Raw genomic sequence first — 12,145 nt, 5'->3', positions numbered from 1 at the left:
TTGAACGGCTCCAACTTCTTTTTGAGTGCACATTTGTGCAGAAACCGCTCAAAGTGGCACTGAGATGAAGCTAGCCTTGGGTGCAAGATGGAATGAGCGAGTGTACGAGGAAAGTCACCCACCTTTTGAAAAACCTGGTAACGCGACTTCGACCACATGTCCAGCTGCAAAGAACGCAAAAGAAAACACAATGAGAACCCCGATTAGATGACATTTTCGGGACTATGAAAAAGTGTCGTAAAATGCGGGTGTCGTAAAATCCGAACAACAATTACACCAATAAATACAGCTTGCGTGATGGATTTGCCAGTAATTTCAATTTAAACTACAAACTAATGCTCTGCAGGGCTCTGAAACTTAATTCGCTAAAAAAAAATGCAGTGCAGGTGCCAATCACCCTGTATTAAGGGGGGACGAGGGTCTTAAAACTAACTTTTTTATTTATGGGTAGAAACTTATGAAAATTTGCACACGGATGTGCTTTTCTCTGTAGATTTCAAATATGCAATTATATTTGAGCTGGTGCTGTTAGTTCAAAAGTTATCATACAAAGTCTAAACCGCAATTAGGTAATTTCTTACGCAGCTTTAATGAACTTTCGCATTGCATTTTGTCGCTTTTAATTACATGAATGGATAGCCAGAGAGTTCCCATACCCGATGACATTCTTCGTTTTTCTCTAAAGTCACGGGATCCTAAAAACATATTTCAAGTACAAAAAATGGCAGTATTGGATATTTTGGCTCATCAAAATAACTGCAAGTCATTATTTATGCGTAGCCTAAACAGAAAAACTAAGAATGTCATCGGCTGCCTCAGGCTGTACTGAAAAAAATGGTACCAAGATTGACCTTATGAAGCAAAAAGAAGTTTCCAAAAAGCTGCGTAAGGCTGAGGGAAGTGACCAAAAATATGAAACTGAGAAAACTGCATTTGAAGTTCGGCCATGTGTTACGAGATGAACCGTCAGTAGTGTAGCTTCAAAATTTCCCAGTAACAAAGACATGTTCTTCCCATTTTCAAATCTGTCTTTGGATTCCAAAAATGTCAACTAGAACTGGAGATACAAAAGGCCAAGTAACGGACCCCATCAGGAATTTAGCAAAATTTATCGACTTCGAATCGGTTGGCATTTTGTTAGCGTTGTGAAATCTGGTGGTGTCTTGCTGGCGTCGTGAAAACTGCAACAGTCCTTCGTGAAGTGCCATCATCTATTACAGTGCACGGTGGTACCCAGAATATTGTGTACGGCAAAAGTGTGAGGGTGAAACTTGCTTTAGGTGCCCCCCTTTTGGTGAGGCTATTTCATTCGCGGTTTTTATGCTGGAAGTTTGAGAGGATACAGGGGTGGGACACTGCGCAGTGCGTTTTCCGCAAATGCATCATGTTGTTGGCCCTCAAAAGAGTCTTTTGGGGAAAATAAATGTAGCCGAAAGGCAAACTTTCTTGGCCTATGGGGATAAACCCATAGACGCCTTTTTCCTTCAAGCCGTGCATGGTGCGGCTATCTCCATCGGACATCACGGTTGTTTACCGCAGCCCATTCTTGGAGAGCGAGCGCTTGAACATTATCAGGGCTGCCTCTACCTCCATGCGTCCTGCACCACAGTCAATGTTTCGCTGACACTCATGGTCTGCCAGCCAATCTTCGTAGCCCTCATCTGAAGCTTTGGGTCCGATGGCGCAACCTAAGCAAAAGTTAGAGAGGACTACATGATCAATCACTAAGCCGGTGTACACTTCAATGATGCAGCCCACTCCAATGTGTGACAACTGTCCCCTTGTCATCCACGTGCCATCAAACATCACATCTATGTTGTTTGGCGGCTGACCAAGGTCCGAGTACAAGTCCTTGATGGCACGCACACTATCAGCTTCAGAGGCTGCTGCAGTGTCCTCGCAAACCTGAACCACTTTCCTCAAGTGCGCTTAGAATGTCTTGTGGTGCAGGCCTCGGTGGGACAAGTTCATACCAGCACAAAAATCTGACAGAGCAGTCACCCCCTTCCCGATGCTTTGAATACTTTTCAAGGCCCTCATATTCACTTCAAAAAGAGTGATATTGCCAGATCCTTCGGTCCTTGGCGAGGAAAAACGTTCCACACGGTGTTCACAAACCGAGCACGTCACCTCGAGCTTCACGGCGAGGCCGTACTGCCGGTCAGGCTTCCTCAAATCCGGCGCCGCCAGCCCGCACTTGCCGCACCTGACGTGCGCAAAAAGGTCCTTCAGCATTGCAAAATCCACTAAGACAAAATCTGTGCCGGATTCTTCCTCTGAGTGCGCCAAATCCACTTCAAGAAGGTCGAATTTCCGCTGCGTTGCTGACTTGGTCTCCATTCCGCGCTTGACCTCGTCCGCGTGTTCCGTACGCGCGGCGATCTCCTCCGCCGTGTAATACCTCGTGTCAAGCCGGCAGGACGTGCTTGGACCAGGTATGGATTCCGGAGGTGGTTGGTCAGGCGATGGGGCAGGCGAGGCAATACGAGGCGGCGAACGATTCTCATCCGGCGGAGTCGAGCGGCCCGAAGTCGCACCACGCGACCTTGGGATAGGCGGGCGACGCTTTCGCTTCCCGTGCGCATGACGGGTCGTCTTCTTCAAACGTACGTCTCCTGGCATCATTCACGAAAGTACGCGATGGAAGAACTAGAAGAAACTGTAAAAAAAACTGCTCTAAGCGAGCGCTGCGCCAGAAGAGCGGACTCCGTCAGACGCGCGTAGCAGACGCCATGATGGCGACCGCCATGACAGCAGTCGCGCCGACCAATGGGAGGGGTCGTATGGCGAACTCAAACCGCGCGCGCCCGCTCTAGCCAATCGGCGGCCGAGAAGGTGCCTTCGGAAAACTGGCAAGGGCGGTCGCTCTACTCAAGCGACGCCATTTTGAGATACCGCAAAATGCGCACAAAGAAACAAGCTCCAAAACAAGACCAAGATGGCGGCGATCGGTAGGCTGCTTCGCCCGCGGGGCGCGCGGGAATTTGAAGCAACTTTTGCCCAATTTGGGGCATTTCGTGGCCCTCGAGGCGTTTCAAAACATGATTTTAGAGTATTTCCCGATGGAATTTCGGGTTGATATTTTGAAGGCAGGTGCTTGAAGGTACAATAATTCCAAAAATTGGATTTTCTCAAAATCGATATTTTGGCCATTTTTGACCATTCTAAGACCCGCGTCCCCCCTTAAAACAAACCTTGTATCGTAGTCCACTGCCGCGATTCCTGCCAACCAATGCGAATCATGGCACACATGATCACGACAAACACATGCGGAAGCCTAAGCCTCTCAGCATTACCTCGTTGGCGATTCCACTGCATTTCTATACAAGATGCAGCTAAAACATATTATAGTAAAAATGTCAAAATTTAAAGTTCAAGTAATCGCAGCACATAATGGAGGGCTTCAAAATAACAGCACGCAAGCAAACCTACCCTTTGGCACAAATTATCAAACCGAATACAATGAAAGTTTCTTCAATGAACCCTGCTATAGTCAAGTGTCGAATATAATGAATCGAGAGTTATTTTTCTATAACCCCCCCCCCCCCCCCCCCCTTCCTCAAAAGTGTACATCTGCAATGCTAGTTTGCTGTAATAAAACCCAGCTGCCAACAATTAACACGTCCTGAAGCACATACGTACCAAATTACGTTGAAATTGAGCAACTTCAAGTGCCCAGCAGAAAAACACACATGAATGTATATACAGTAAAATCTCGATGATACAAATTTCGGGATGATACGAATTTCTGGTAAGTCCCGGCGAAATCGCATTGTTTGCAATGGGAAAAATTTCGGCTCTTACGAATGGACCTGCGCGGCCCGGCAGATGATACGAACGAGCCGGCGAGGCGCCCGACTGCCGAGCGAGCAAGCGACGGCGACGAAGAGGCTCTCTCTTCCCTCTGTCGCTCATTCTCCAGGAACGGCTGGGCTGTTGTTTTGTGCTCGCGAAAACGCGCCGCGCACTCCACAGGCGCGTTGACACCGCCACAAACCACCCCACACGCTGGGCCGGCCGCGGCAACATGGCGGTGCCTTCGGTCACGAAGTGGTGCGGGGCGCTCGAGTGACCGCTTCGAACCGCTCTTTAAAATTCCACTCAAAACACACACAAAGTTTTTTTTGTGGTAAATGAGCCAATAATGTGGGCGAAAACGGTGCTATAAAAAATGATCTGCACCGCTAGTGAAAGCGCCCGTGAAATATCTGCCGGAGTGCTAAGCCTAAACATCTCCGCCGGAGCCAGCCGGCTGTCTCAAGCACTTCGAAACTGCCGCCATGAGGCGCATGCCTTCCCATTGGCGCAAGTTGTCAGGCTCCTCCCACTGCCACGTGCATCGCATGTCATTTTCTGACCGAGGCACAGGTGGCTGCGGGTGCGCAGCGCCAACGCAGCGCCAACGCAGCGCCAATGCAGCGCCTTTCTGGACGAAAGTCCAGAAAGGACCGCTCGGCGACATGGAGGTTTAAAAAAGCAGAAAAACATCACGGATTTCTTCACGCGAAAGTAAGAAAAAAAATACACAAGAACTTTTTTTAGTGCTCAATCTTTTGGTGTGTGTTGGTTCATACAAATTTCGGATGATACGGATAGTTTTCATGGCCCTACGAGATTCGTATCATCAAGATTTTAGTGTATAAGACTATTGCGTAGCTTCCCTTTCACTTTGGCCGGGTGGCTGAATTGAGTCACAGACAGACAAACATACAGACAGACACCAAAATTTCTGCGTTTAAGTAGGCCAAGAAAGACAATCGTTAAAAAAAAAAAAAAAAAAACGTATCTGTGGATCTCAACAACGCACCTGGTCGTCGTCCGTGTAGAAGTCTTCGTTGAAAGCCTTGACCAGGACCCACTCAATGATCAGGCCTCGAAGCGCCACCAGGGCCCTCAGGGTTCGGCTCAGGGTGATCTGCGAATAAAATTAATCCAAATAGCAATCCAGTACAACACATGTCTCATTGCTCGAGTCATACACTCGAAACCAACGGTGTGTAAAAGCTAATTAACCTTGTTTAATAAGTGGTTGTTGTACAGTAGAACCCTGTTGATATGTTTAAATAAAAAATGCAAGGGAGAGACGTAAAATAAGAGAAAATGTTCTGTGTGGTAAGAAACGTATTACGGGGAATTGATAGTGTTCACAATTGACAGCATAGAAACCGGGCAACTGAATGAACCGAGAACGCATCAACAGGGTTCCACTGTACTTTGTAATTAACTGGGAAACATAGGCGGTTTTGAAGGCACACTGAGAGTGACTAGGCTAGGTGCACACATACACCTTGAACTGAAGACAAATGTGAGCTATTGTTCCATGCAGGCTTACGCTATAGCCCTGCCCTGCACTCTCAAGGCCTGAAACGTTGGCTCATTCTTACGCAAATGACTGGTCAGACATGTGTCAGCACTCTATTGCAAGCAATATAATCTCATACACGCCATCCTAACAAACATCTTTGTGCAATTAGCACTTATTAAAGACGATCCCTATGTAGCACTAGGGACAAAAACAAGCAAATCGGTAACGCTAGGTGAACAGAGATACGCTGTGCGTGATTCCAACGAAGCATTTTCTTTCATCACCAAGCATTACCAAGGAGGCTTCTCGCCCCGAAGTCCTTGGTCCTTGTGTGGGAGCATTACACAACCTCACAGTTCGATGGCTGAGATCAGACACAGCCCTGACAAGTATTGCCCCAGCGGCACGGTGTGTGTCGGAGAGGAAAGATGTAAAAAGAAAAGCGACCACACTTGAAGGTTAACGCGCTCACACTAGCTGCCAGGCAGGGGGCACAAACTTCGAATTGTGAATAGATGTCAATCCAATCCGGCAAATTGAATATTTGCTGAGATTATACTAATCTCACCGAAGATTGAATAGGTCAATCTCAGCGGAAGCTGTAGCGTGATGTCCAAAAAATTCCATAAGGACGAACATATGCATTGCCACTGTCACAAACTTCCGCGCACAGCGTCTAATTTTACTGTAGAACTTGTTAATATCTGTACACAGCTTCTAGTATTACTGTACAGCATATTATTAACGTAGTACGAACGCTCGATTCTTGGCATTTTTTTTCTTTGTGTTCCCTTCGCGAGGCTTTGAGAGCTTAAACCAGGCGCCCAAGACTCACTGTTGGCTGCCGGTGCAAACAAGATACGCAGCACATTCATACGCGTCAGTGGACAAAGTGAACAACAAAATAAACGGCCACCACTTCAAGATGACGAGAACATTCGAGACTGGCACGAAAGCCTTGTAGTCGAGCCAGACCCCACCCTCAAGAAAGGGGAAAGAGGGATGAAAGCCAGCCCCACTCCAGCGGGTGCCTTGTGTGTTGTTTTTGCTTCGTTGCATTAGCGCGGGTATAAAAGGAGCGCCGTGCTGAGGCAAAGCAGTATCGTTGGAATGCCGTGATGTCACGGTGGCTTTTGTCCGTGCGTACATCGTCATTGCGAACTTGCATCTTTGAAGACTCCAACGTGCTCCTAGGTTCTTGAATCTCTGTGTTCGCCATCTAATGGCCTGGTCTACACCGAAGCAACGCTTCACAGGCCGCCAACTTCACCTCCCGTCAGCATCATCCGGCCCAGTCGGTGAATAGTCTTGGACTTTCATGTCGTAAATATGCATCAAACTGTTTAGGTTTCAGCTACTTTGTAACATTCGTTGTTAACGCTCCTTGTTTGCATCATTTTGCGTCGTTTAACTCTCTCGCATTTGTACTGTTTTCTAGAGACCTCTAGTCAATGCTCGTACTCTCGCACTTGTACCATACTTCACCTGTACCATACTGTACCAATACAAGCCTCTTTCTGTTCGTTCCGAGATTCAGTGTTCTGTATCATTCTTACCCGCTCTTGTACGCAAAAGCCACACATCAGACGGCTACCCCATCGTTACCGGGGGTCTGCAGAGTAAGTGGTCCTGTTTCCCCGCCAGAGTTGACTTTCCCATCCTCTCGGCAAAGCACCCCTTTAAGAGCACGGCGACAGCCACTTGTTCTTTCTATGTGCTACAACCTACAATGTCACAAGCTGGGAACGGGAAAGCAGGACCGGTGGAGTTTGTTTTAGCTACTTTATGTTAAATGAGAGCAGCAAGTGCCTGAAAAAGGCAAAATACAAGTGTCTGACAACCTTTGTGGTGCACCTCTTGCTTGAAGGGACGCTGAAGTGAACCTGGCACTCTTCAGTGAAGCTCTGAAGGGAAGTTCAACTTAAGTGACCCTCTATTCCACCATCTGTCAGAAGTCTACAGCCCCAGTTTACACGCGAAGGTTGACAGAAGTGGAAACACCGGGCATCAGGGGTGTAGCCAGGGGGAGGGTAAAATGATCCATGCAGAAAAATGACTACCGTATTTATTCGAATCTAAGCCGATAGTTTTTTTGAAATACTGATATATCAAACTCCAGGGTCGGCTTGGATTCGAGGATTTTGAAATACGCGCCAATTTCCAAGTGAAGTAGTGCGCAGCTAGCGCCACCCAGAAAATAAAGTATTGTAGCCATTACTAGACGAGCCAGTAGCCACTTAACGGCCATAGGCCGCCATTTTGAATTGTGCGGACAGTGGCCTGCGTGCGGTGTGGCGTTTGGTTTTGACAGCGCAAAAAGAAGCGGTGCCATTATAGTGCCGCTTTTAAAAGTTGTTTTAGCCGCGGAGTTGTCGTCGAACGTTCAAGCCGGGCGGGACTTCGGTGTGGATGAAAAAAATGTCCGTCGTTGGAGGACGCAACGGGAGAGGATATTTGCTGGCGCCGCAACGAGGTTGGCAATCACCGGACCACGAGAATGCCGTCACCATGAAATGGAGATGGCATTGGCTGACTTCGTTCAGACGCTGCGAGCAGCTGCCCTTCCAGTAACGACGGAAGTGCTCAAGGCAAAAGCAAGGGAGCTTTTAAGGGAACGAGGCTTATCGCGGGCACACTTCAAAGCCAGTCGGGGCTGGCTACAGAAATTCATGAAGCACTTCGATTTTAGCCTCCGTCGTCGAACCTCAATCGTCCAGAAGTTGCCCGGTGATTTTGAAGAGAAACTGATTGAGTTACAGCACCGCGTCTTCATGTTCAATAAACGTGTTTTCTTTTTGTGAACACTGACCGCCTTTTTGTTCGGCCTACATTCGAGGTAAGTTTTTTTTTTTTTTCGCGCCTTTGGACTTTCGGGGGTCGGCTTAGAATCGGGGCCGGCCTACATTCGAATAAATACGGTAATATGTTGCTGTGGGAGTGCCCTGGCAACCAGGACCTCCGTGCCCAGTACCTGCCACCACACATGAGCACTCTGCATCAATGGACCACCCCCAACAACAACAACAGCCGCGACACACTGCTCTCCCTCTGGGTGTCCGCTCACGAGGCAGGCATTGATCGCCACATCTGATTGTGGATGTACAGCATGCATGTGTGTATGCACTTCTTTCTTTTCTTTCTGTCTTCTCTCCTACACCCATTTTCCCCCCTATTAAGCCAAAGAGCCATTCTTCAATAAATAAAGACATTTCGTTCATTCATTCGTGTTGCTCAGGCGTCCGGCACAGTCTCGCTCTTTTTTTTTTTTTATCCTTTCTGGTGCCATATGACTACCCTGAAATATCTTTCTGGTTACGCCACCGCCATGCATCTATGGGAGTTTGACAATATCAGGCAGTTCAAAATCTTTAGCAGTGTCACAAAAGGTAGCGAAGTGCTGAAAATATGGCACCAAGTCACTGGCAGGCAAGGATGCTGTGCTACTCCAAGTAAAGTGCTCAGGAGACACCAATGTAAATTGGAAGGACTGTTATTTGAAACTGCGTTGTGTGTCCTTACACAAATAATCTTCTCTTTTTGCTTTTAAGGGGAGTACAGAGTCTTATCGTTAGAGGTTATAGAGGCTAACGCTAAGTATCCTGGACACCTGAAACTTTAACCTCGCAAAGTTGAGCCCCTGAAGAGTAGAGGTGTGAAATATTTGAAACTTCAAACACTTGGCGCATAGTGTTTGCTATTCAATTCCATACACAATTCAGTTTCAGTTTGAAGTATAGTAGACTCCTGTTAAGACGAGCTCAAAGGTAACGTGAAGGTTTCTTCGTATTATCAGAAATTCGTCTTTTAAACGAAGGTTTTTTGCATTGTGGACATTACAAGAGTGCCAAAGTGCTGTTCGTCTTAACCATGTAGTCTGTCTTCACCAAGTTCATGTTACCCAGAGTCTGCTGTATCTGAATTTTTGGAACAATAGCGCAATAGGAAATTGACCCCGCCACACAATTTGTGTTGGCGTTTAAAGCTTAATATGCGCAAGACTTGAGTGAAGCAAGGTTATGTAGACTCTAGGGCATGTCAGCCGAAGTTGAGCGCTGCTTGTGCAAAATGTATAAGCCGAACAGAAGCTCCCTGTCAATGTAGTGGCAGGAGTGAGGAAGCAAAAGTTATTACTTGTCAGCAATGCTTGCAGTAAGGTCATGCGAGCCACTAGTGTGTCTAGCCCTTTTTTCAATTATTGGAGGGACCACTCAAATGAAATACACTCACTCTATTCGCAGTACGTTGAGAACCTGCATTTGTTTCTATGGCAATATGTGCAATATCTTTGCTCCACTCCTTTGCCATCTTGTCTTCGTCTTTTAAGTTCTTGCCCCATTTTCTTAACAAAAAAGTACACTCAATGCGCAAAGTCCAAACTGCCTACGTTGTCTCCTCTTTTTCTGCAGCTACACTTTAGAAGCTCAGCACACACAACAGCAAAGATATTTGTTTTTAAAAATACTGGATTCGATTCACAGTCCATTTTGGTTAGTATTCGTACTTGATTTGCAATCCCAAATTTTATGTTTTCACACCCTTGCTAAGTAGACCACATTCATGTCTTTTCAGCATGGTGTTAGCAGTGAAAAAGAAATAGGCTCTTCAAATAACCAATGATACGCCACCTTTATTGAACTTAACTTCTGCAACCTTGCACGTGTATTCTTTTCTGCGAAAACATTTCCTTAATAACCATACGTGTAGCCTTTCTTGCTCAGAAATGAATATTAGGGTGAAGTTTGAAAGGACAAATAACGGCGGAGTAATGACATCATTAAAAAAAAATTAAAGCCGTTCTACTCAACGTGAAAGCTGTCAGAAGTACAGAGCAGTGGTTTTAAGTGCAGAGCATAGTGGGCTGTAGCTCCATTATCTGCGCATTGCTACCACCCAACGCATTTCAAATTTCCCGCCTTCGGAGCTGCTCGCGCTCCCCCTGCCTGAAACTGCGCCAGCGGGAGTTCTGTTCTTTTTGTGCTCGCTTTTCCTCCCGCACGTGCCGGCGTTGCACTGCCACTTTTCTTCGCTTACTATCGTAAAAACCAAACTGACGAGTGTTCCCAAATAAATGAGCGTGGGTGCTGCCAGTTAATTATGCATATCTTGCCATAACTGTACCTGCAGTTTTCTTTGCGCTAAACAACGGGGAGATGTATGACAAGCGCCAGCGGTTCACGAGTTTCAAACATTTATGGCTATATAAACCGCTTGGCTTTCGAACCCTTTGGGTTACGCCGTGACGACGGAACGCCGTGTCGCTCTACTTGGGTCCGGCGAGCGAGCTACTACGACAAGGCGAGCCCCTAAAGTCTTCTGCACTTTAAAAGCTTTCCACTTAGCATGTCGTAGGTGTAAAAGGAACAGAGAGGGCCAATGCCAATGTGTACGGTAGCGGTGCAGGCGGCATACCTTGAGGACAGCCGAGTTCCCACAGGGCCTCAGTATTTCGATGGACATGTCGACAAACTGCCTCTGCACACTGCCGATGAAGGGGTCCACGTTCCTGCAAGGGCAACAGGCAAGTCTACTCTTCAGCCACTACATGAGACAACAAGACAGAAAGCACTTGCACACATCCAAAAAACATGCACAAAAGGACCTGGCCCATGTAACGTTTACGCCATTCCTGTACCAAAAGAGTTAAAAGGGCACCAAAGGCTGAACGAAAGTTTGTTTGAACTGAAAGATCATACGCTGTGCAGCACTCTCAGCTTGTGTTCAATAAGCAACGACGCGTTACTTGCTGAGAAATAAGTAAATAAAGCTGGCATTTCTTACTCCTCTTTCCTTTTCAGTTTTTCGCGACGTAGCCATCGCATCACAATGTACGAGCGAGGCACTGGGTTGTCACTAGGCGCTCTCACACTGGAAATGGTAGCTTTTATGTCTCCAAGACATTGCCAACCACCAAGAACGTTTCTCTGGCCGAGGAGGCCGGCTTGGACTTTTGTTATTCGCCACTGCACAGGAACGAGATATGCTCTTGGACGCTCGAGCAGCCAGTGTGCGCGCCTACACCAGACACCCAGACCCCACCACGCCGGTCACGTGCGAAGCCCCTCTAGAAGTGACAAGCGCCATTTCAAGCATCAGGCAACCGGGCGGGCGCCTCCACCTCACCTCATCTGGCAATCACCGCCACCTCATATTCTCTCTTGTTGCACGAACCTAGCGTAAAATATACACTCGCTTGCCGGCACTCATGGCCAGTAGTCATTGTGGCCAAGGTTCTTCCCAGTCCAAACATAACAACAATGGTACAGCTAAGCGACGCACGATTTACGGATTGTTCATCAACAGCGGCTTACGATGAACAGAAGAGCACAAGGTCAGATCGGTCAGCTAACCACTGCAGTAAGTACCCTGGACCTTCCGCGGCCCATAAGGTTTGAAGCAGGCATGGTAACACATTACCGATAGCAACATCTGTGCGGAGAATGCAAGATTAAAAGATCAGCCGAGTTGCTTAACTACCTGCAGTGTGTCTTGTTCCTTTTGCCGCTTCCTGCAGGGGATATCGCTTGCAGAAACTCGGGCATTCAATGTCGTAGGTTATTGACTTCACTAACTGCGCACCAATGCTTTCCCAAAACGAAACTGAAAGCATGATGGATATCTGCCTGCCTCGCAATGTATAAAGGCTGTAGTCTGCGTTCTTTAAATTAGATCAGCTCACAGAAAGTTTTCATTTACGTTTATTTCCTGTGCTCTACCACTTAGGAGCTGTTTACCTAAGGAAGGCATTTATAAATGCTTCTCCAATGAGCTCGCGCTGTTCACAACTTTTGTGACACCACAAAATGCAGTATTCAAAAGTGTTTGGGGTGTTGACAACCGTGT

General features: G+C 47.1%; 1 protein-coding gene across 1 annotated transcript in view; it reads right to left on the bottom strand.

Moving 5' to 3' along the window:
- LOC144146852 (mediator of RNA polymerase II transcription subunit 27-like) overlaps window positions 1-12,145 on the bottom strand; it is a 45,768-nt gene that overhangs the window by 20,526 nt on the left and 13,097 nt on the right. Inside the window, exons 4-6 of the mRNA XM_077678804.1 lie at window positions 10,715-10,808; window positions 4,808-4,915; window positions 123-164 (exon numbers count right to left, since the gene is read on the bottom strand). Coding sequence (XP_077534930.1) covers window positions 123-164; window positions 4,808-4,915; window positions 10,715-10,808 — 244 coding nt within the window. The remainder of the gene's footprint in view (window positions 1-122; window positions 165-4,807; window positions 4,916-10,714; window positions 10,809-12,145) is intronic.

The sequence above is a fragment of the Haemaphysalis longicornis genome, unplaced genomic scaffold (assembly GCF_048455015.1).
Source record: "Haemaphysalis longicornis isolate Haplotype H1 unplaced genomic scaffold, Haemaphysalis longicornis Haplotype H1 scaffold_7, whole genome shotgun sequence".
In the NCBI taxonomy this organism is placed as follows: Eukaryota; Metazoa; Arthropoda; class Arachnida; order Ixodida; family Ixodidae; genus Haemaphysalis; species Haemaphysalis longicornis.
Note: the sequence above shows the minus strand (reverse complement) of the source record. Positions and strands in the feature narration are given on the sequence as shown.